The following is a 23982-nucleotide window of genomic DNA, read 5'->3' on the forward strand; positions in this document are numbered from 1 at the left end:
GCCAAAGTTACAGGAAGTGCCGCAGCTTTTGCGTAGCAAACGTAAACTGCTAAAACCCAGTTTACGTTTGCTATGCAAAAGCTGTGACACTTCCTGTAACTCCGGCGCACATGGTGGGAAATCCGACAGACGCTGCGGAGGGAACAGGATTGTGACTGCGAGGTAAGCTGTGTGCGAAAACGGTCAATATCTGATCAATTCTGTTTTTAAGTATTCCTTCTCGGCGACATTGTCTTAATTGCTTCTTTCATTTTAGATCCTGTTTGTATTTTTATTCATTATTTTATTGTGCCATTAAAGGTTTTGAAACTTGAAAAAAAAACAGACCAAAAGCCTGACTCAGCCCTTTCGCTTGACTCCGCCCTCCCTGCTCCTTCCACACTGGGCAGAAGTCTCTCTCTCTCTCTCTCTCCCACATCCATCTGGGAGCCTTGAGTTGTCATCAGAATTTCTGGAAAGAGGAGGCAGGCGGGAGCCCCAGGCGGGCGGGCGGTGCCCGTGATCTTGTCTGGCAGCTGGCCCAGTTCACACCTCGACACAAAGCAACAGCCCAGCAGTGACTCACCACCAAGCGTGCCTCTCTGGGCCAACGCCTGCTTGGCATTTCCATTCAGACCCAGCAGCTACTCGAGAGCAAAAGGAGCAGCAAGCCAGCCTGCCGCCTGATCTCCTCGGTCGGGGAAGCCCCAGCTCTGCAACACCAGAGGACTGCAGTGTTGTGCTTTATGCTGCCGCTCCCGGCATGTAGGGAAAGAAGAGGGCAATGTGCAAATGGGGCTTCTGGGGGATGGATTAAAAAACAGGACAGTTCTTGAAGGAACACGCTGCAAAAACCTGGCCGTCGCTTCCAATCCATTCCATCACAGAATGCATTTGGTCCCCAAACAGTTCTGTGGAACTGGAAAAGCAACATCTCCTGCAACGGCCTTCCAAGGGTCAGGTGGGACCTTCCTCCTCCCTCATGCTGGCCTCTGCCCTGGGCAACGCCCCCCCCCAGACAGAGAGGGGCTTCCTGGTCTCCTCTGCCCCTCCCCCAACCTCTCTTGCTCTGAGGCAGTCAGGAGGGATGCCTGGCTGGCAGATTACTAAGTGTGTGTGTTGGGGGGAGTCTGGCCCCTGCCTACAGCTCTGAGCTGAGAATGTGGGGACAGCAAAAGGAACAGTGCCGGAGGTCAGATTTCTATCTCCTTAGCAGGCCTCGGATTCAGTGGGAGCTCACATGAGCACAGCTCCTGAACCTTTCTGAGAGTTCCACCTCCTCCCCCTGAGAGTTCCACCTGCCTTGTCCATTGAATAGTAGGTGCAGCTGCATAACAATCCCTGGATGAGCTCCACCACCTGTTTTTCCACAAAATAACCCCTGCTCCTTAGCAACCAGCAGAATTCAGCCTGCAACGTTTCCCTTTATTTCTACAAAAGGAAAAAGGGTTAGCGGTTTTAAAAGGAAAAGGAAATCTGTTTGTGAAGACGACAGTGGCATTTTATTTATTAATTAAAGTCTGTATCTCCCCCTCCACCCCACACCCCTTTACCAAAAGGGCCAAAGGCAGTTTACAAAAGAAATGACCCCAAACAGAAGACATTGACACTGTTCACGACATCACCCCCATCAGAACACCCCCCATGCCTGCCCATGGCCCAAGAGGAAAGATTCAAGGCCTCCCAATCCCCTGTTAGGGGGGAGCAAGTGTGGTGAACTCAGCTGAGGGGCCCTTTCCAAGGAAGAGCGTGCCACAAAGTGGGGCCACAGTAGACAAGGCCCTGAGCTGAGGCAGACCAAATCTTTCTCCAGGAAGAGAAGAAAGGCTGGGAGGAAGCTGCCTCCAGCCCTCTGTAGGAGGGGCAGAGCTTTATTAATTGACTTCATTCATATCCTGCCTGTCTCCCCACTGGCTTACGTTGTTCTCTTCTCCTCTTCCATTTTTTCCTCCCTGGGAGGCCGGTGAGGCTGAGAGTGCACGACTGGCCCACGGTCACCTAGCAAAGCTTCCATGGCAGAGTGGAGATTCGAACCTGGGCCTCATCAGACACTCGAACCACTTTGCCAGGCTGGCTCTCAGGATGAGCATGCCAGGCCAGGAAGGGCTTCTCAGTAGGAACCAGCACCCTGAACGGAATGCGGAAACCAAGCGGTCCCTATCTACTGCAAACAAACTTGAGAACCAAAGTAACATGTTCCTATTAGCTGAGTCCGGTCAACAGACAAGCTCAGGGGGCCAGGCCAGGGCTCGGGGGCGGGACAGACACTTGGCAGGCAGAAGGTCCCCACTGGGGGGCGGGGGGGGGGATCAGCTGTTAAGTGAATGGCAAGACCTCTGCCTGAGACCCTGGAGAGCTGCTGCTGGTCACAGGAGAGCAAGAAGCTCCAACAAAGACCCAGAGAGCAGCCAGCAGCTCACCAGCTGTTGCAGAGTGGCCTGAGCTTCCTCCAGAACAGCGGTCCCCAGCCCCTGGGCCGTGCACCAGCACCAATCCGTGGCCTGTTAGCAACCGGGCCGTGAGTGGTATAATTATTTCATTATATATTACAGTGTAATAATAATAATATGACGACACTGGATTTATATCCTGCCCTCCACTCCAAATCTCAGAGTCTCACAGCAGCCGACCATCTCCTTTATCTTCCTCCCTCACAACAGACACCCTGTGAGGTGGGTGGGGCTGAGTGGGCTCTCCCAGCAGTTGCCCTTTCAAGGACAGCTCTGCGAGAGCTATGGCTAACGCAAGGCCATTCCAGCAGGTGCAAGTGCAGGAGTGGGGAATCAAACCCGGATCTCCCATATAAGAGAGCTCTGGCTGACCCAAGGCCATCCCAGCAGGTGCAAGTGGAGGAGTGGGGAATCAAACCCGGATCTCCCAGATAAGAGAGCTCTGGCTGACCCAAGGCCATCCCAGCAGGTGCAAGTGGAGGAGTGGGGAATCAAACCCGGATCTCCCAGATAAGAGAGCTATGGCTGACCCAAGGCCATTCCAGCAGGTGCAAGTGCAGGAGTGGGGAATCAAACCCGGATCTCCCATATAAGAGAGCTCTGGCTGACCCAAGGCCATCCCAGCAGGTGCAAGTGGAGGAGTGGGGAATCAAACCCGGATCTCCCAGATAAGAGAGCTCTGGCTGACCCAAGGCCATCCCAGCAGGTGCAAGTGGAGGAGTGGGGAATCAAACCCGGATCTTCCAGATAAGAGAGCTATGGCTGACCCAAGGCCATTCCAGCAGGTGCAAGTGGAGGAGGGGGGAATCAAACCCGGATCTCCCAGATAAGAGAGCTCTGGCTGACCCAAGGCCATCCCAGCAGGTGCAAGTGGAGGAGTGGGGAATCAAACCCGGTTCTCCCAGTCCTCACACTTAATCACTACACCAAAGTAATGGAAATAAAGTGCACAGTTCTATCATGCTGAAACCATCGTGCCCCCACCCCCGGTCCGTGGATAAAATTGTCTTCCACAAAACTGGCCCTCCTAATTGTCCCCCCCCCCCCGCCCCACAACACACCATGCCAGAGGAGAGACATCACAGGCTCCGTGGGCAGAAAGCAGCAGCAGCCAGCACTTGGTCCTGGATCGGGCCCTTCAGGTCAGGAAGGCGAAGGAAACACTGCCCTCTTCAGGGCCAGCTCTGCACAGCAGGACTTGAGGCCCAGAGGTGACTTATTACATTCCTACCCCCCCCCCCTTCTTTCCAAGAAGTTCAGTGTGGCGTAAATGACTCTCTCCTCCTCCAGTTTATCTTCACAACAGTCCTGCAAGGTAGGTTAAGCTCAGAGAGAGAGTGGCTGTCTCAAGACACCCGGTGAGCATCAGGGCGAGCAGGGATTTGAACCCAGAACTCCCCTCGTCTCTTCCCGTTCTCCAACAACTACACCATAAACGGCCGTGCGTTCCCACTCCTTCCTTCTCCTGGTGGCAAGATGGGAATGTCTGGCCAGGCTGCGGCAACCAGGCCTTAGGGGTGATGTCCGGACTGCGGCTCCTCGTGGCTCTCGAAGACGGGGTTGGCGTAGGCTTCCCTGCCGCCCACCGAGAGGGACACAGATTGGGCGAAGTCTGTCTTGCCCAAGGGAGGCCAGGTGGGGTCCCTCTCCACGGCCCTCCGCAGCTTCTGGTAGGAGCTGGCCGACCGGTAGCCGAAGCATCTCTTCAGCAGGCCCCACAGGGCTCGGTTCTCGATGACCACCTCCTGGGAGAGAAAAGTGGGGAGGGAGCCCACAGCTCTGGCAGAAGCTGCCCCACTGTCCAGCGCCAGCCACAGATGGAGCAAAACCCAGAGGGACCACGGAGGGGCAGGTGCTTGGGAGGGGTGGGGTGCCAGGGAGAGCTGGGGGGGGGGCGGACTTTTGTCTGAATGCCCAGAAGGGAAGCGCAGATTTCATCTTTTCTCCCCCCCAAAAAATGTGGTAAGCCCAAAGGGTGATTAACATGTGGAATTCATTGCCACAGGAGGTGGCTACAAGCATAGCCAGCTTCAAGAGGGGATTGGATAAAAATAAGGACACAGCAGCCAGAGGTGCAGGAGGGCAGCTCCAGGAAAGGCGTAGGAACACCCTCCGATCGCCACATGCTGAGGCGTCATTGAGGGGGAAGGACAGAAGGGCAGCCCCCTCCCCCCCCCCCGCCTTCACAGACATTTGTGAAGAACATGGCTGAGAACTTGAGGACTCCCTTCCGGAGTCGAGGCATCTCTCTCCTGCTATGTCCTTCCCCAGCAAGAGCCAACTTCTGTGCTTCCTCCAGCATTACCTCCCCCCCCCCCCCATGGTTGCTGGCAAGCCTCAGATTCAGCGGGAGCTCACAGGAGCACAGCTCCTGAACCTTTCTGAGAGTTCCACCTCCTTCTCCCCATCTTGTCCATTGGATAGTAGGTGTAGCTGCATAATAACCCCTGGATGAGCTGAACCACTTGTCTTTCTACAAAACGACCCCGACTGGCCCCCTTTCTAGTATAGTTTGTGTGTTTTTTAATTGAATCATCTTATACTTTTTACTACATTTTGAATTGTTCTAATGTTTGCTGCCACACGGAACCCTGACCAGGTAGAAAGGGGGCATTATACCTCCGTCCTGGCTGATCCCTCTAACGGGCCCTGTCCTGTTTGGTTTGGGCACCAGAGACATCGCCAGGGTAGGAGGGGTCCCTTGCTGCTTCCCTCTCTCCCCCCACCCTCCAAAGGCAGCCTCAACTTCTCCCCCCCCCCCCAACACACACACACAGCAGGACAGGAAGCCGACGGGGCTCCTACTCACCTCCACAGCGAAGGAGACGGCGAAGGTGACGGTCAGCATGACCAGCAGGGCAATCCGCCACATCAGAGGAGTGCACACCAGCTGGGGGAGGGGAGGGGAGGGGAAGAGGCAAGCTGGTCACAGAGTGGGGGGATGGGGCATGGGGAGCGGGGTCACGGGCAGCCAGGACGGGAGGATTTGGGGGGTGGGGCCTGGAGAAGGCAGGGCTTGGGGAGAATACAAGGCCACAGAGTCCACCCTCCAACACAGCCATTTTCTCCAGGGGAGCCTGCTCTCTGTCTTCTGGAGTTCTGCTGTGATTCCAGGAGATCTCCAGTCCCCAACTGGAGGCAGTGGCAAGCCACGCTGCCACTTTGCCTTCTCTGGGGCATTCTGGCGGGGTGCTGGAGGGGGGGGGGGGGAAGACTGCTGCTGAGGGCCTCTCCTTGCTTCCGGCAGAGGCCGAGACGTGCGCCAGCACTTTCAGCAAGACGCCTTTCTCTGCCCCCAGCCCTATTGGAGAAAGAGCTCCCTTCCGTGCTGGTCATATCAGAAGGCCCCTGAGCACTTGGGGCACCCATTGCACCTCTGCTCTTTCGGGGTACCCTCATTTGGCCTGAGTGCCGGTGGGAAGACCCGGGAGGAAGCCGCAGGAGGAGTCAAGCGGCCTGGGGGGATCAGCCCAGCTGCCGGAGCACAGGAGCTTCCAATCCCCCTTCCAATCAGAGAAGGGCTGGGACAGGTCTTCCCTGCCTGCAGAAAGTGGAACCCACTATATTCTGGTCTGCAACAGAAACAGCAGCGGCCAGCTAGACAGCCTCGTAGGGCAGTCGTGGGAAGGCCCAGAAAAGGTGCTGAAGCAGCTGTGCACATGGCATACAGCATGAAAAGATTTCACTCAAAGACATCATAATATTCTGAGCAGTCTCAGCACCATGAAAATAAAACTAACAAAAACAGATTCTGGGATTTGGGGGGGATTGCACAGGTGAACCTTTTCCTTCCCGCTTCAGACCAGGCATCTCTGTGTTGCTCAAAGCCAGCTGGCCCCACCCTCAGCCCCAAAGGCCCCATTTTCAAACCTGCCTCAGGCCGAGCTGCAGGCCACGTCCAGAGCGCAGCAGGAACAGAGTCAGAAATGTCTTGCATGGCTCAGGTGAGTGAGCCCAGCCACATCATGCAGGAATCAGCATTCCTGGGACCCATTCACGGCAGAGATGGGGAGGCTGGAATTCCCCCCTCCCCACATTTCCTGCCTAGCGAATAGAGCCCCTCCCTAAGGTAGGCCTCCTTGGGGAACCAGCCTCAAGCCAAGCCGGGCTGAGCCTGCCCCCCCCCTTGGTCCTGGGAGAGCAAGCCCAGGAGTTCAGGTGCAGATGCAGGCGGGGAGGGGGCGCTGCTCACCTCCATCCGGGCATAGAGCTCATCCAAGTTGGCAAAGAGGAAGAAGAGGCAGACTGCCAGCTGCACCACCAACGTGAGGACAAACACATCTGGAGGAAGAAATGCAGAATGTGGCTGCTGGGGAGGGTGGATTCTGTGGTGGCATTAGACCCCCCCCCCAAAGCCCCTCCCCCAGCCACGCCCTCCCAGGCTTAGCCCCACCCCCCAATCTCCAGGGACTTCGCTGCCTGCCCAGAGCTGCCTGCCAACCCTTGCGGGATGCTCTCCGCCACCCGGCTGGGACCCACATCTGTCTTCTCCTAATCAGCCCTCAACCACTCAGTCTTTGGAAACCAGCAGCTGGACAAAGGAAGGGGTGGGAGGGGCCGAGCCGCAGAAGCAGCATCTTGTTGAAGCTACAAAACCAAGTGGGTGGCAAGAACTGCAAACGGCTTCCTTTATTTATTTATTTTTCCTTTGCTTTTCCAGCTTTTTTTGTTCTTATTATTTTGCAGTTATCATTGGAGGGATGTTTATTGTGTTTTGTTAATCTTTGATCACATGCAATTGTCAATTTGGGGGGTGGGGGAGTTTATGGTTGCTTTTCCAGTTTTCTTAAGGTCCAGCTTTTCTCTAAGTGCAAAGAGCTCCATCCCCTTACTACATACGAACATCTGAAGCTGCTTTCTACTGAATCAGACCCCCCTGGGTCCATCCAAGTCAGTCTAGTCTACTCAGACTGGCAGTGGCTCTCCAGGGTCTCCTGCGGAGGTTTTTCACGCCTCTTTGCCTGGACCCTTTTGAGTTGGAGATGTCAGTAAAGATTGAACCTGGGGCCTTCTGCTTACCAAGCAGATGCTCTGCCACTGAGCCACCATCCCTCCCTAAAGTCACTCTTTTATACTGAGACTGGCAGCGGCTCTCCAGGGTCTCCAGCAGAGGTTTTTCACGCCTACTTGCCTGGACCCTTTTTTAGTTGGAGATGCCAGTGGGGATTGAACCTGGAACCTTCTGCTTACCAAGCAGATGCTCTACCACTGCGCCACCATCCCTCCCTAAAGTCAGTCTTCTGTACTCAGACTGGCAGCGGCTCTCCAGGGTCTCTAGCAGAGATTTTTCACACCTCTTTGCCTGGGCCCTTTTTAGTTGGAGATGCCGGGGATTGAACCTGGGACCTTCTGCTTACCAAGCAGACACTCTACCACTGAGCCACCGTCCCTCCCCTTAAAGAGCATATGAACCTGGAACCTAATGCTTACTAAGCAGATGCTCTATCACTGAGCCACCATCCCTCCCTAAAGTCAGTCTTGTCTACTCAGACTGGCAGCGGCTCTCCAGGGTCTCCAGCGGAGGTTTTTCATGTCTCTTTGCCTGGACCCTTTTTAGTTGGAGATGCCAGTGGGGATTGAACCTGGGACCTTCTGCTTACCAAGCAGATGCTTGACCACTGAGCCACCATCCCTCCAGCATTTCTGCTGTGGCAAGAAGAGCTTAGAGTGACTCAGAGTTTCAAACGGACTCCTCCAGATGTGAGCAGACCACAAAGCATGCCCTGTTGTTCACCTCTTCCTGCCCCCACACGGCACATTAAACACCCAGGCCTAAAGACTATTGCCAAAGAAAGAGGGCCTGAACAAATGCTGAGTTCCTCTCCAGGGGAAGGGAGCTCCATAGTCATTCACAGGGGATGGGGGAGCCACCATTGGCTGATAAATTCAAGACTGAAGCCCTGGGTGGTTTGGCCTCCTGGCCCCTCCGCCCCCTTCTGCCCCCTTACAGTTTTTGTGCACAGGTTGTCTGAAGGGCTTCCCCTTGGAGAAGACCACAGCGACCAGAAGGCAGTTGATGGTGCTGAGGAGCCAGACGGTGGTGTTCTCGTAGCTCCTGTAACTCTCTTCCTCCCCACCCGTCCTGTTGACTCCCTGGGGGAGACCGGCCAAGGCTGGGGGCGATCCCGTGTGACTCGTGTTGCCAGGAGAGCAGGCGCTGCAAAGGGAACGGGGATGGAGCTCAGTCCCTCCTGGGGGAAGCCCCCCTACCGCTGCCCAGAACTGGCACAAGGGCCCCCAGAGAAGCAGACACAGCCTGCCCCAGAAGAGTCCTGCTGGATCAGGCCTGGGTCGTGGAACCCTGCTGCCAACAGAGGGCAGCAAAACGTCTCTGAGCAGAAGAAGAAGACCGCAGATTCATACCCCGCCCTTCTCTCTGAATCAGAGTCTCAGAGCGGCTCACAATCTCCTTTATCTCCTTCCTCCACAACAGACACCCTGTTAGGTGAGTGGGGCTGAGAGGGCTCTACCAGAAGCTGCCCTTTCAAGGACAACTCCTAAGAAAGCTATGGCTGACCCAAGGCCCTTCCAGCAGCAGCAAGTGGAGGAGCGGGGAATCAAACCCAGTTCTCCCAGATAAGAGTGCACACACTTAACCACTACACCAAACTGGCTCTCTAAGAAGAAGATACTGGATTTATACCCTGTCCTTCATTCTGAATCTGAGAGCAGCTCACAATCTCCTTTCCCTTCCTCTCCCACAATAGACACCCTGTGAGGTGGGTGGGTCTGAGAGGGCTCTCACAGCAGCTGCCCTTTCCAGGACAACCTCTGCCAGGGCTATGGCTGACCCAAGGCCATTCCAGCAGGTGCAAGTGGAGGAGGGGGGAATCAAACCCGGTTCTCCCAGATCAGAGAGCTCTGACTGACCCAAGGCCATTCCAGCAGGTGCAAGTGGAGGAGTGGGGAATCAAACCCGGTTCTCCCAGATAAGAGAGCTCTGGCTGACCCAAGGCCATTCCAGCAGGTGCAAGTGGAGGAGGGGGGAATCAAACCCGGTTCTCCCAGATAAGAGTCCGCACACTTAACCACTACACCCAACTGACTCTCATGCCAGGGCAGAGGGACAGCTGGCAAGCAGGACGAGAAGACAACCATCCTCGGCATCTGCTCCTTTCGGCCTGCTGCCTTCTGCACGAGGAGGCTCCACTTTAACAGTCGTTGTTGGACCTGCTCTCCGCAAAGGTGTCCAAGTCATTGCAGAAGTAGTCTGAGCCAGCAGGTGTCACCGGGGAGAAATCTGGGAATGCCACAACCGCACTTATTCTGCAAGGGCATTGGGCCAAATCTTTTCCCTTAAGTCTACATAATTGCCCATTAAATCTGTTGCTCCACATCTAGTTTCTTGGGCAGGGTTGCACGAAGCAGAAAATGGGGGAGTCTGGGGGGTCCGGATTGGTTTCCCCTCTTCCCCCGCGCCCTCCGAGCTCCCGGGGGGGGGCCCTCACCTGAGCAGGTTGCCGGCGGAGTACCAGGGCTGCTGCTGCACCAGCACGAAGCCGCAGACCTGCAGGGCCAGGCTGAAGAGGATGTTCAGGACCACGGACAGCAGCAGGGGCGGGGAGGTGAGGCGGGCCGCAGGGCGGAAGGGCACCAGCTTGGGGTAAGCCCCGTTCAGGCTCACTGCAAAGAGAAACGCAGCAGGGCTCACCTCCCTTCCCTGGACACCCGGAAGGACACGCCAGGCAGGAGGCGAGGGGAATTGGGGGGAGAAATGCCTTCTGGGGAGGAGCCCTGTCCCTCGGGAGGGGGGAGATCCTTTGTCGTTGGCGGTTTCTAAGTAGCAACTGGAGACCTTGTGGCTGGCAGCAGGTTGGACTAGACGACCCCGCTGGTACCTTCCCACTCTGCGATTAAAGCAATAGGTACTGGGGCTTTACTGCCAGACTGAAGAGGGACTGGCCCGGCTTGTGCCTCCCTGACCCCTCTGCCTCCTCGCTTGGGCTGGGAAACAGGGCTGGGTTAAACCCTGTGGAGGCCCGTGGGCAGTCAAAATCTTTGGGGGGGGGCTTGCAAATTATCTCAGAGTTGAAGCACCTGCCCCCATCGTTTGTGCCCCCCCCCCCCGCAGCCTGCAGGCCCCTTCTTAAAAGCCCCTTGGACAAAGCTGCGGGAGAGAGGGAGAGAGAGGCAAACTTGGCGACAACGCCAGCAGCAGCCGCACCAGGAAAGTTGGGCAAAGAGGGGCTCAGTTGCTGGCTGCAGGTGCAGGCTGGGAGAGCTTCAAACAGTGCGGGAAACTGGGGGGAAGCTGTCCCAGGGCCCCTAAAGGTGTGGGGGCCTATAGGCCAGTGCCTACTTGGCCTAATTGTTAATCCAGCCGTGCTGAGGAAGACCTGGCCCCTCTGGCAGAGAATCCCACGTGCCCCTTCCTTGCCCTTTGGACCCCAGAGGGTCTAAGGAACTTACTGGTCATGCCAATGAGGGTGGTGATGGCCAGATCCTGGAAGAGAAACTGGTAGTTCCCAAAGGTGCTGAGTTGCTGCAAGAGAGGGAGGGAGGGAGGGGGACTATGGACACTCGCAGGGCAGCCCAACCCTCCGCGCTGCAGCAGCCTCTGGCTGGAAAGCAGGTCCACGCAGGGACAGCATCCCGGAGGGGCACAGGGGTGTGGCAGAGGAAAGAGAAGGCAGAGGCAGCACTGGGGGGGGGGGAGACAGCAGAGGCTGCCAGTGGGTCCCATGGCAACAGTCCCTGGGGGTCTGCCTTCACCCACCTGAGCACCCCAATCCCCCCCACCTCCCCCAGCCAGGTCAGCCTACCCAGTAGAGCAGGAGGATGCCCAGGTACTGGATGATGCTGTAGAGGGCCATGTACTTGAACATGCAGAAGGAGGTCACCAGGGCCGCCCGACCTTGCCTGTGGGGGGGAGAGGAGCAGGAGTCAGGCCCCTCCAGAAGGTTCGGGGGGGGCTTTCGTTTCTCCTGTATGCCCCGCCATGTGCCAAGAGTGGCTGGGGGAGAGCATTTTCCTGAAGAGCAGCATCGCTCAAAACCCAAGGAGGCTTCTCTAGCTGCAAGGGGCATGCATGTGGGACCAGAGAGATGCCCAGTGCTCTGGCTGGAGGCTGCGGGAAGGGGGGAAACCTCCCACCTGCCCAGGACAGCAGTGGCTGGAAGCCCCACCCCCTGCCCATGGCTTCTGGGCCACTCCTGCCAGTTTCCCACCTCCCTGCTTCCCACCCACACAACATAACACAACACACATGTGCCCCAGTTCACCTGATGAGTTCTGGCACACACTCCACATTGGGGGTCGTGGAGGTGAAGGGCGAGGCCACCGAGGCCTCCTGCTCAGACAGGGAGATCCCAGCATGGGCTGCTTTCAGCGCCTGCAAGGAAGGAAGGAAGGCAGGGCCGGCAGCCTCAACTCACAGCCAGGAGGGGGGGGTTCCTCGGAGCAAGAGCCACTCCCCCTCAGTAGCCCAGCTTTCAGAAGGATTCTCCCCCAGGCTCTCTTCCCAGTTTTCTCTAGGGGATCTGGTCTCTGTCATCTGGAGATCAGTGGCAAGGCCAAGAGGCCTCCAGGCTCCATCTGGAGGTTGGCAACCCAACAAGGTGTGGCTCCAGAAGCGAATGTGGCCCTTTGGAAAGGGGAGGAGGGAGAAGGCCCATGTCTGAGGATGAAGCCTCCTGTGAAGTTGGGCCCATTCCCAAGAGCCCTGCCTGTGGGATGGAGAAAGTAGAGACAGAGGTCCTTTTCTCCCTTTCTCACAATACAAGAACTCGTGGGCATTCGATGAAATTGCTGAGCAGGTGGGTTAAAACAGATAAAAGGAAGTCCTTCTTCACCCAAAGGGTGATTAACATGTGGAATTCACTGCCACAGGAGGTGGCGGTGGCTGCAAGCATAGCCAGCTTTAAGAAAGGATTGGATAAAAATATGGAGCAGAGGTCCATCAGTGGCTATTAGCCACAGTGTGTGTATGTATATATATATTGGCCACTGTGTGACAGAGTGTTGAACTGGATGGGCCATTGGCCTGATCCAACAGGGCTTCTCTTCTGTTCTTATGTGACACAGAGTGTTGGGCTGGATGGGCCACTGGCCTGATCCAACAGGGCTTCTCTTATGTGACACAGAGTGTTGGACTGGATGGGCCACTGGCCTGATCCAACAGGGCTTCTCTTCCGTTCTTATGTGACACAGAGTGTTGGGCTGGATGGGCCACTGGCCTGATCCAACAGGGCTTCTCTTATGTGACACAGAGTGTTGGACTGGATGGGCCACTGGCCTGATCCAACATGGCTTCTCTTATGTTCTTATGTGACACAGAGTGTTGGACTGGAAGGGCCATTGGCCCAATCCAACAGGGCTTCTCTTATGTTCTTATGTGACACAGTGTGTTGGACTGGATGGGCCATTGGCCTGATCCAGCAGGGCTTCTCTTCTGTTCTTATGTGACACAGAGTGTTGGACTGGATGGGCCACTGGCCTGATCCAACATGGCTTCTCTTATGCTCTTATGTGACACAGAGTGTTGGACTGGATGGGCCACTGGCCTGATCCAACATGGCTTCTCTTATGTTCTTATGTGACACAGAGTGTTGGACTGGATGGGCCACTGGCCTGATCCAACATGGCTTCTCTTATGCTCTTATGTGACACAGAGTGTTGGACTGGATGGGCCATTGGCCTGATCCAACAGGGCTTCTCTTCTGTTCTTACATGATACAGAGTGTTGGACTGGATGGGCCATTGGCCTGATCCAACATGGCTTCTCTTATGTTCTTATGTGACACAGAGTGTTGGACTGGAGGGGCCACTGGCCTGATCCAACAGGGCTTCTCTTATGTTCTTAGGTGACACAGAGTGTTGGACTGGATGGGCCACTGGCCTGATCCAACATGGCTTCTCTTATGTTCTTATGTGACACAGAGTGTTGGACTGGATGGGCCATTGGCCTGATCCAACATGGCTTCTCTTATGTTCTTATGTGACACAGAGTGTTGGACTGGATGGGCCATTGGCCTGATCCAACATGGCTTCTCTTATGTTCTTATGTGACACATAGTGTTGGACTGGATGGGCCATTGGCCTGATCCAACATGGCTTCTCTTCTGTTTTTATGTGACACAGAGTGTTGGACTGGAGGGGCCACTGGCCTGATCCAACAGGGCTTCTCTTATGTGACACAGAGTGTTGGACTGGATGGGCCACTGGCCTGATCCAACATGGCTTCTCTTATGTTCTTATGTGACACAGAGTGTTGGACTGGAAGGGCCATTGGCCCAATCCAACAGGGCTTCTCTTATGTTCTTATGTGACACAGTGTGTTGGACTGGAGGGGCCATTGGCCTGATCCAACATGGTTCCTCTTATGTTCTTATGTTCATTTCCTCCACCGGAGCTGACTTCTGTAGTCTGGACGTAGTGGTGATCCTGGGGGAACTCCCATCCCCATCTGGAAGTTGGCAACGCTGGGCAGGCCCCACCCGTGACCACCTCCCCAAGAGCAGCAAGCGAATCTTCTGCTGGGAACGCCCCTCCCCCCCCCCCGCAGAGGACTCAGGGCAGATTCGCTCTGCAGAGGGGCCCCCCTCCAGCCAAGGGGAGCCACAATTTGGCCCTCTGCTCATGCTCCCCCCCCACTTCCAACAGGGAGGGGCCTCTGCAGAGGACAGAGCGGGGGGAGGACCTCCTGAGCCTTCTGGGGTTGCATGAATCCTGCCTCAGGAAGCAGCCCCTTTGGAAACACAACTCACCCCACAGTCATTGGCGCCATCTCCGCACATCCCCACAAAGTAACTGGAAAGACAAAGCAGAAGCCCCACAAGTCAGCTCCAGAGACCGACTGGCTCTCTCTAGCCAGGGCTCGCTGGCAACCCTTTAATATCCCTGTCCTTCCCTTCCTCTGAAGGAGCACACACACTTCCCTCCTCCCCCATCTGATTCTCACAGCCACCCTGCAAGGCGGGTCAGCCGGAGAGAGTTGCCCGATGGTCTCCCAGAGTGGGGGGTCTGAACCCACGTCTTCCCCTCCCTGGGCCAGCACTCCCACCACAACATCAGGGCCACAACACGTTGCCGAATGAAGGGGCTGCATTTGGGTTCCCCCGGCTGTGGCAGGGTTTCTTTCGGGCTGGCCCTCTTTATAGAATCCTAGAGTTGGAAGGGACCTCCAGGGTCATCTAGTCCAACCCCCTGTACAATGCAGGAAACCAACAAACACCTCCCCCTAAATTCACAGGATCTACATTGCTGTCAGATGGCCATCTAGCCTCTGTTGAAAAACCTAGAATCCTAGAGTTGGAAGGGACCTCCAGGGTCATCTAGTCCAACCCCCTGCACTATGCAGGAAATTCACAAACCCCTCCCCCTAAATTCACAGGATCCTCATTGCTGTCAGATGGCCATCTAGCCTCTGTTGAAAAACCTCCAAGGAAGGAGAGCTCCCCACCTCCCGAGGAAATTGGCAACAAGGTGTTCAAGTTATTCAGCACTATTAAGCATTTATACTGCTAACAGCTTAGGCTGAGAATTTAGGTCAATGTGGGTGAAAGGTAACAGCCGTCTCAGGACAGGCAAAGCCTTATATGATATGAGCAGGAACTGGAAAGGGTAAAGATAACCAGCCATCTGTGAGGTGCAGCTGGGGTTCTGGAATGTAATTGATGTATTGTATATGATAAGAGAAGATGACGACGAAATAGAGATAAGTGATAACTGTTTCTGGGGGGAGGGGGAAGCCTTTATAAACCCTGGGATTTTGAGCAGAGGGGGCTGCCTGCGTGGGAGACAGGGGGTCTCTATGCTGGTCAAGCCCTAAAATTAACAAGCCTTTGTGGATTTCAAGCTGATCTGACTAGAGACAGGAGACCGTCTCTATGCTGGTCGGGCCAAACAAATGGCTCTTAGGCTTTCCCTAAGAACTATGCTCTTGGCTTGACTGTAGAAATAGGCTTTATGCTTGACTATCTTCTGTAATTGTGCAACTATATTCTGAAATTGTACTAATGCTACCTAATTGCTTTGCCTTTCTGCCTATATTTTAAGCCCTCTGTCTAAAGGAGAAGCTTGGAGTCTAATGAAGTTTATCTGTAAGGTCTTGAAACTGTGTGCATGTGTTAGCCTTCCGAAAATCCTTTGGGTTTGGGTTACTGAGGGTACGTTGAGGTGTATGTAAGCAATCCCTCGACACCAGGGGTGGCCAACAGTAGCTCTCCAGATGTTTTTTTTTGCCTACATCTCCCATCAGCCCCAGCCATTGGCCATGCTGGCAGGGGCTGATGGGAGTTGTAGGCAAAAAACATCTGGAGAGCTATCGTTGGCCACCCCTGCTCTACACCGACTCAACTGGCCTCCACCTCGGTCCCTTTGCAGGGAACCCCCGGGGAAGCCCAGCAGCTGGGACAAGAGGCATTGGGATATGGGGCGGGGGGAGGTCTCCTGTCTCCCCACTCACCCCCCTTGCTGCTGAGCCCAAACTGACACAGGGGAGTAATTTCATGTGCTCTTCCCCCATTGGGGTCTTTTCAGCTAAGGGGGAAAGTTTGAGGGAAATGAACTTGAACCTGTTTGAAAACCTGTGGTCTGTTTTGGGCCCTCAGCGGAGCTGCTCCACAGCCAGCCAGCCAGGCCACAGCTGCCTTTGAACAGTGGGACGCAGGCCCTGGCACAGCTCTGCTCCCTGCTTGCTGCAGCCCAGAAACAGGGCAACAACTGGGAATTGGGGGGGGGGGGGGCAGAAGGAACCTGAGGAGGACTCCCCTTCTGAACACAGCTGAACGCCCTTCAAATGAGAATCTGGAGCACGCTGGTTCTGAGGGAATGTCTGGAGTGCAAACTCTCCCACCAGGAGGTACCCTCTTGCCCCCCCCCCCCCAGCCACAGAACTCTTTTCAGACATTTCCAAGGGATTATTTCCAACCACCGAACTCACTGCTGAAATTTCACAAGGACAATTCGAAGGCAGGCTGAGTTCCGTCCTGTCCCTCCCCTGCCCCCCAAGACTGTGTACCCAACAGTGCCCGTGTTCTGGCCCAATACAACACTCACCCCCCACCCCTTTGGCTGGCCAGCACAGCAGGAGAGGTGTGTGGGGAGGGGAGGGGTTCGCCCTGGGACTGCAAAAAGAGCCTGACCCTGATTCAGAACTATCCTTTGTTTCCAGAAGACAGCATTTCCCAGTGTGAATGGCTCCTTCCTTGCTGTGGTGCCAACGACTCCTCGCCTCACTTTTGGCACACACACACCCTCCCCACACACACACACACACAAGTGCACACTCACTCCATCTTCTGGAACTCCTGCACCAGACTGGCTTTCTGCGCAGGAGACATCCGGGCAAAGACGGTCCCGTTCAGAAGCAGCTGTGGGCAGAAGGGGCTGTCAGAAAGACCCCAGCAGCCCCCTTGAGAGAGTGAAGCGTCCTGGGGTGCACTGATCCAGCCCCCATGGGGCTCAGGGCGGGCTGGGGGTGGGGAAGGGGCAGCCAGCTAAGTCAGGGACTCTCAGCAGAGTTCGTTCCCAGGACCAACCAGGCCAGCCCAGCCCATCCCTTGCGAAACGGTCAGCCCAAGGTGTTCCTTCAGCACCCCCCGCTCACCTTTGGGAGTAAGTGGCCAAAGGACTGCGTGATGACCTCATAGGAGCTGCCGCTCATGCAGAAATGGAACGGGCTCTTCCCTCCTCCCGAGGAGGCGTGGAGGTCCTGCTGCAAGAGAGTAATTGGGGAGGAGTGTGCCCTCCCTTTTCTGTGAGGCCAGGCCCCAAGATGCCCATGGGCTCCCAACCACAGGCAGCCAGCTGCCCCTCAAGGAAGCAAGTCAAGCTGCATTCCAAAAGGAAAGGCCACCAAGCAGGCACGGGTCTTTTCCACAGAGCCCGTCTCGTGACACCACTTCCCGAAAGTGAGGGGAGCAGGCCGGTTGGTCTGCAGGGGAAGAGCCAGAGCTGAGCCTGGGAGCCCCGGAGAGAGGCCGCGATGCTTCGTGTCCTGCCAGAGCCCACCAGGAAGAGCTCACCTTTGGTGCACTGCAGCTGCCCAGTTGGTTCTCCTGCAGGAGCTCCCAGGTAATCGATGCCAAGGGATGCCCCACCTGGGCACTGGCCTCCACCAGGATCACTTGGCTGTCCGGCAGAATCAGGCCGGCCTCTCTGGCCACCGTGATGGCTGTCTGGATGTTGTCCCCTGGAGAGGCCAGAAAGGGCGAGGGGGGGGGTCACCTCCAGTCTGGGATCACGCAGAAGGCTGCCTGGGTTGCCCCCCCGACTCTGCCCAGCAACAGCCCTGCACAGGGGCTACCTCCTCCAGGCAGAAGGGGCCTGGGAAAAGGCCAACCCATCTTCATTTGGAAACCTGGGGTTCCTGTCGCACAACCTGTGGAACTTCCCTCACTACAGGGAGGGGAAACTGAGTCAGAGAGTTCCAGCTGAATAAGTGCGCCTTTGCTCACGTGTCAAGGAGTTCTCCCCACCCCACCATCAATAATCACCTCCCCCCTCCACTCTCAGTGTGGCTGACAGAAAGGGAGGGGGAGTCACGGGATGGGGGGCGGGCACACAAAGGAAGTGAGCTGGCAGGAAAAATTGGCAGAACGGGTAACTGTCAATATGGCAACCCACAATGCTTTGGGCATCAGAAACCTCGACTCCAGCCTCAGAGGGATACACGCCTTCTCGCTGCTTGGCCTGGCTTACGGGGTTATTGTGCAAATAAACAAGAGGAGGGTTGTGATGCGCGCATGCTGTGCTGGCAAGAACTGGAGAAATCTTGATACTGACTGTGCTCTCTCTTGACGTCTTTGAGGCAGATGAGGCTCTGGGAGGCCCTGCTTCAATCCCACCCCCTGCCCACTGAGTGACCTGGGACCAGCTGCTCTCTCCTCCGGACTAGCCTACCTCATAGGGTGGTTGCGAAACAAGATGGAGAAGAAGAAGTTGATGAAGATATTGGATTTATATCCCGCCCTCCACTCCAAGAGTCTCAGAGCGACTCACAATCTCCTTTCCCTTCCTCCCCCACAACAGACACCCTGTGAGGTGGGTGGGGCTGAGAGAGCTCTCCCAGAAGCTGCCCTTTCAAGGACAGAGTCTCAGAGCGGCCTACAATCTCCTTTCCCTTCCTCCCCCACAACACACACACTATGAGGCAGGTGGGGCTGAGAGGGCTCTCCCAGAAGCTGCCCTTTCAAGGACAGAGTCTCAGAGCAGCCTACAATCTCCTTCCACAGCAACTGCCCTTTCAAGGACAACCTCTGCCAGAGCTCTGGCTGCCCCAAGGCCATTCCAGCAGCTGCAAGTGGAGGAGTGGGGAATCAAACCCGGTTCTCCCAGATAAGAGAGCTCTGGCTGCCCCAAGGCCATTCCAGCAGCTGCAAGTGGAGGAGTGGGGAATCAAACCCGGTTCTCACAGATAAGAGTCCGCACACTTCACCACTGCACCAGACTGGCTCTCCAGGAGGAGGAAGAACAAGCAATGCTGCTCTGGGGAGAAAGGCTGGGCTAAACATGGCTGGAGCACTGCTGGAGATGGGCAGGATGCCTCAGACTCCCCCTCTTCCCAGCAGCCTGGCCAGAGAGCCTCCCCCCGCAAAGGCCCCCACCTGTGACCATCACGCTCCGGATGCGGGCAGCGCTGAGCTCCTCCAGGGCTGGCCGGGTTTCCCTCTTCAGGCGGTTCTCCATGATGAGGAAGCCCAAGAAGGTCAGGCCGGACTCCACTTCTTCCCTGGGACAGAGAGGGGTTCACACACATCACGTGTCTGACACAAGTCTTGGGACATCTTCAAGACTCACCGACTTCTTGTGCTAGAAGCTTTTGTGGTCCAGATCCCATTTCCCTGTGGCTCTCTGCCCCGTCTGTAGCTCAAAGGAGGTGGTGGTGGCAGCTGCAAGAACAGGCAGCTTCAAGAGGGGATTGTTGGAACTCTCTGTCTGGGGCAGGGATGCTCTGGATTCTTGGTGCTTGGGGGGGCACAGTGGGAGGGCTTCTAGTGTCCTGGCCCCACTGGTGGACCTCCTGATGGCACCTGGTTTTTTTTGGCCACTGTGTGAGACAGAGTGTTAGACTGGATGGGCCACTGGCCGCATCCAACACAGCTTCTCTAATGTTCTTATGTTCCTAGGTCATGTCAGACTAACATCTCTTTTTCCCCTCCAAAAAAGTTACTACCTTGCTGAATCAGGGGAATGCAGTGTAGACACAGTTTATCTTGTGAGTCTGTCAGGTGCCCCAAGACTCATTCTTCCACTGATGCTCCCCTCTTCTCCCCCCTCCACCTGGGGAGCCACCCAACGTAGCTTGCAATATCCTCCCCTCCTCTGTGTTACCCTCACAACAACAACCCTGCAAAGCAGGTGAAAGTGACCATGTGCAACCATCCCAAGGTCACGCAGCAAATTTCTATAGCAGAGGCAGTGGGGTCCTGCCTCTCCCAGATCTCCAGCCACGGCCCCATGCTGGCTGTTGAAGGTTTTGCTGCTGCCCCAGATACCCTGGTCTTCCCGTTCCAACTGCCCAGCTGCCTCCATGGTTTCTTGAAGGGGGTATCTACACAGCCATGCTTCCTTCCACACCACCTCTGGCCCCACTTCCCCTCTTACCTTGTGAGGGAAGCTGTTGGCATTCCCACTGGCAAGATCTTATGTGCCAGCCCAAGGACTCGGAAGCCTCGACCCGTGTAGAGCTGGAGCTGGCTGGCGAAGCTGGGGGGCACTGTGGGGGAGAGGACCCATCTGTGACCCAGCTCCTTCCCGGGCACTGCCAGCTTGGAACAGCTGTGCTTGGTGCCAAGGTTCCCTCTAAGCTGAGTGAGCGTGAGCTAGCTCACAGATTTTTAGCCTCCGGCTCACACATGTGTGTCTTAGCTCAGAAAGGATGACCCCAGAGCACAATAATTTATGCAGCAGCTCACAACTTTAATGCCAGTAGCTGACGAAGGAGAGTGTTTGCTCACAAGACTCCACACTTAGAGGGAACACTGCTTGGTGCCTATAACGAAGCCATCCGTGGAACCCCATTCTCTTGCGAGGGACAGAGGAGAATGAGATGGGGGAGGGGATGCCCTCCGGAGAGGGGCTGGGCAGCTGCCAGGTCAGCCCCCTTTGCAGAGAGAAGAGCCAGCCTGCCCTTTGAGGGGCTTCTGGCCAGCTGCCCGCCTGAGGGCCAGAGCCGGGACCCTTCTCCACCTCTTGGGCTCCCTCTCCACTCAGCCAAAGGGAGGGGGCCAAAGGGGTGCCCTTCCCCCGGCCTGCAGCAGAAGCCCACCATACAGAAGTGGCAACAAAGTGTAGCAGAAAACAACAGCCACTGTGTACAAGGAAAGGAAAGGTCCCCTGTGCAAGCACCAGTCGTTTCCGACTCTGGGGTGACGTTGGCAGACTTTTTACGTGGTGGTTTGCCATTGCCTACCCCAGTCATCTACACTTTTCCCCCAGCAAGCTGGGGACTCATCTTACTGGCCTTGGAAGGCTGAATCAGCCTTGGGCCAGCTATCTGAATCCAGCTTCCGCTGGAATTGAACTCAGGTCGTGAGCAGAGAGTTCAGACCACAGTACTGCAGTACTGCTGCTTTACCACTCTGCACCACTCACCATAAAACCCACCTTGAGTTAGTGCCTATTGGAAATAAGATTAAGTGGTCTTAGTTGACATCAAAAAGAAAAGCTGAGCAGATTGGCTCTTTGAGGAAGCATTGTATGCGAAACGTGATCCAAGTTCATAGAATCCTAGACCTGGAAGGGACCTCCAGGGTCATCTAGTCCAACCCCCTGCACAATGCAGGAAACTCACAAATGCCTCCCACAAATTCACAGGATCTTCATCACTGTCAGATGGCCATCTAGACTCTGTTTAAAAACCTCCAAGGAAGGAGAGCCCACCACCTCCAGAGGAGGAAGCCTGTTCCACTGAGGAACCGCTCTAACAGTCAGGAAGTTCTTCCTAATGTTGAGCTGGAAACTCTTTTGATTTAATTTCAACCCATTGGTTCTGGTCCTACCTTCCGGGGCCACAGAAAACAATTCCACATCATCCTCTATAGGACAGCCCTTCAAGTACTTGAAGATGGTGATCCTATCACCTCTCAGCCGCCTTCTCTCCAAGCTAAACATCCCCAGCTCCTTCAACCTTTCTTCATAGGACTCGGTCTCCAGACCCCTCACCATCTTCGTTGCCCTCCTCTGGACCTGTTCCAGCTTGTCTAGATCCTTCTTAAAATGTGGTGCCTAAAACTGAACACAATACTCCAGGTGAGGTCTTACCAGAGCAGAGCAAAGTGATACCATCACTTCACGTGATCTAGACGCTAGACTTCTGTTGATACAGCCCAAAATTGCATTTGCCTTTTTAGCCACTGCATCACACTGTGGACTCATGTAAAGGGCACATCACCTTTGGAGCCAGGATTTGTAAGGAATTTGGATACCACACGGGATTGAAGAAGAAGGGAGAAGGACTGAACATTCTCTGGACATTCTGTGGATCCTTTCCTTTTGTGAAACTTTTTGATATACTGTGAATTTGGTATTTGAAATTAACATAGATTTTAAGAATTAGTTTGTACATATATTATATGGTGGGTCTTGTACACAGTGGTTGTTTTCTGCAGCAGAAGCCCAGCGGGGAGGGGGGAGGGGGGATGCAGGAACTGGGGCTCAAGGAGGGTCCTTTTTCCCAGAGGGCCCCTCCCGCCAGAGCCTCTGGAAGGTTCTGCACAAGAGCCCAGAGAATGGACATGGCAAAAGCCCACCTGACTGGGGGTGGCAGAAGCCAACCACTCTCTCCGGGGCCCCCTTCATGAAGGCCTGGCGGCCCCCACCGAACTCCTGCACGACGACAGACATCCTCTGCAGGCCCGAAGAGAAGGGGAACTGGCACAAGATGGCGATGCCTCCGGGGGGGCCCTGTGGGAAAGAAAGGCTGGAGGGACAGGTGCCAAGGAGCAGCCAGCGGGGCCTGGGCAAGGGGGTCAACCTGGCAAGGACGACCCACAGACCTCCTAACACCAAAGCTGAGACTGGGTGTCATGAGCCCTGATGAGGAGGAGCTGGAAGGGTTAACAGACCTGGAAGAGTTGCCAGCCAGTTCCTCAGCTGAACAAACAGCAGCTGGCCCATCAATCACTCTCCAGGCACCAGTGTCAGCTGCTGGCAATCAATCTCCTCCAAGCTCTCCTCCTCTCTTCTCAAGAGTTCGAAGCAGGCTCCGGAAAGAACTTTCAGAGCGAAGACATGAGGCACGCCGATGCTTCAGATCTCTCAGCCCTGAGTTCTAGCAGAGTCACTGCCACCCAGGGAACAGGCTGATTGAGACTCCCATATAGCTCCCACCCAGGACCTGGTAACCTTGTGGAAGCAACAAGTCTATTCTCTGGCTTGCATCCACCCTCCTTCCTGATCCTGACCTGCTTGATTTCCTTGGCACCCTGACCTTTTGGCTTTTGGACACTGACTTCTGATTCCGGTTTGTGATGCAGCATTGGTGACTTGGCTCCTGCTTGACTTCCTGGACTTTGACCTTGGACTGGCCTTGGACTCCTGCCTGCCTGCGCCCTGAGAACGTGACACTGGGTCACGCTGCAGCCCAGGTTAGAGAAGACTCCCCGCTCCCCAGCTGGGGCCACAGGACCTCCCTCTCCTTTGACTGGGAGGGGGGGGATGAGAGAGAGAGGCAGCTCAGCTTACATGGCCAGCTTTGGGTCCTGGTTTGATGACCATGACAGGTGCCTGTTCTCCAGCTTGGCCCTCACCGTCCTTGGAATCCTCTATTTCCTGTAGGTTAAAAGTGGGGGAGGAGGAGAGAAGATGAAGAAGAAGATACTGGATTTATATCCTGCCCTCCACTCCAAATCTCAAAGTCTCGGTGCGGCTCACAATCTTCTTTATCTTCCTCCCCCACAGCAGACACCCTGCGAGGTGGGTGGGATTGAGAGAGCTCTGACAGAAGCTGCCCTTTCAATGACAACTCCTACGAGAGCTATGGCTGACCCAAGACCATTCCAGCAGGTGCAAGTGGAGGAGTGGGGAATCAAACCCAGTTCTCCCAGAGAAGAGAGCTCTGGCTGACCCAAGGCCATTCCAGCAGGTGCAAGTGGAGTAGTGGGGAATCAAACCCAGTTCTCCCAAATAAGAGTCCGCACACTTAACCACTACACCAAACTGGCTCTCTTATCCCGCTGGGGTTTGTGGATTTTGCATTCTATAATAATAGTGTACATTAACATACAGTTTACAAAAAAGTCAGAAGGGATTCAAAAGCAGCTTAGAATTTCGGGAAGAACTGAGATCTGACAGAAGCGAAAACTGGGGTGGGGGAGGTGAGTGCCTATGGACTACGAGCAGCCGCAGCCTTGAAGTCGGACTGAAAAGAAGCCTCCCTCTTCCAGGTGAGGGGCACCTCTTTTTTGTTCCAGAACGCAGGAGATGCAGAACAGGTAGAGCCACAGACTGTTGGTGGAGGGGGGCTTCTGAGAGAGATCGGACTCGCCTGGGCCATCCAGGCCCGGGCAGATGGGCCCTCCCACTTCCACATTGCCCAGCGAAGTGGGGAAAAGCCACAGAGAGCAGCATTCCCAACCCGAGTGAGGAGCATGAGAGAACCCAGAGAAGG

At 55.5% G+C, this 23982-nt stretch overlaps 1 protein-coding gene across 1 annotated transcript in view; it reads right to left on the minus strand.

Annotated features, from left to right (window-relative positions):
• Nucleotides 1-3934: 3934 nt before the first annotated feature.
• Nucleotides 3935-23982, minus strand: part of LOC132574509 (probable cation-transporting ATPase 13A4) — an 86468-nt gene continuing 66420 nt past the window's right edge. The window contains exons 15-30 of the mRNA XM_060242872.1: nucleotides 23058-23144; nucleotides 22124-22277; nucleotides 19977-20088; nucleotides 18977-19101; nucleotides 17396-17562; nucleotides 16978-17085; nucleotides 16662-16741; nucleotides 14135-14177; nucleotides 11651-11760; nucleotides 11192-11288; nucleotides 10839-10911; nucleotides 9878-10052; nucleotides 8378-8586; nucleotides 6622-6710; nucleotides 5239-5319; nucleotides 3935-4174 (exon numbers count right to left, since the gene is read on the minus strand). Coding sequence (XP_060098855.1) covers nucleotides 3941-4174; nucleotides 5239-5319; nucleotides 6622-6710; nucleotides 8378-8586; nucleotides 9878-10052; nucleotides 10839-10911; nucleotides 11192-11288; nucleotides 11651-11760; nucleotides 14135-14177; nucleotides 16662-16741; nucleotides 16978-17085; nucleotides 17396-17562; nucleotides 18977-19101; nucleotides 19977-20088; nucleotides 22124-22277; nucleotides 23058-23144 — 1944 coding nt within the window. The 3' untranslated portion in view covers nucleotides 3935-3940. The remainder of the gene's footprint in view (nucleotides 4175-5238; nucleotides 5320-6621; nucleotides 6711-8377; nucleotides 8587-9877; nucleotides 10053-10838; nucleotides 10912-11191; nucleotides 11289-11650; nucleotides 11761-14134; nucleotides 14178-16661; nucleotides 16742-16977; nucleotides 17086-17395; nucleotides 17563-18976; nucleotides 19102-19976; nucleotides 20089-22123; nucleotides 22278-23057; nucleotides 23145-23982) is intronic.

This window comes from Heteronotia binoei, chromosome 6, assembly GCF_032191835.1.
Source record: "Heteronotia binoei isolate CCM8104 ecotype False Entrance Well chromosome 6, APGP_CSIRO_Hbin_v1, whole genome shotgun sequence".
In the NCBI taxonomy this organism is placed as follows: domain Eukaryota; kingdom Metazoa; phylum Chordata; class Lepidosauria; order Squamata; family Gekkonidae; genus Heteronotia; species Heteronotia binoei.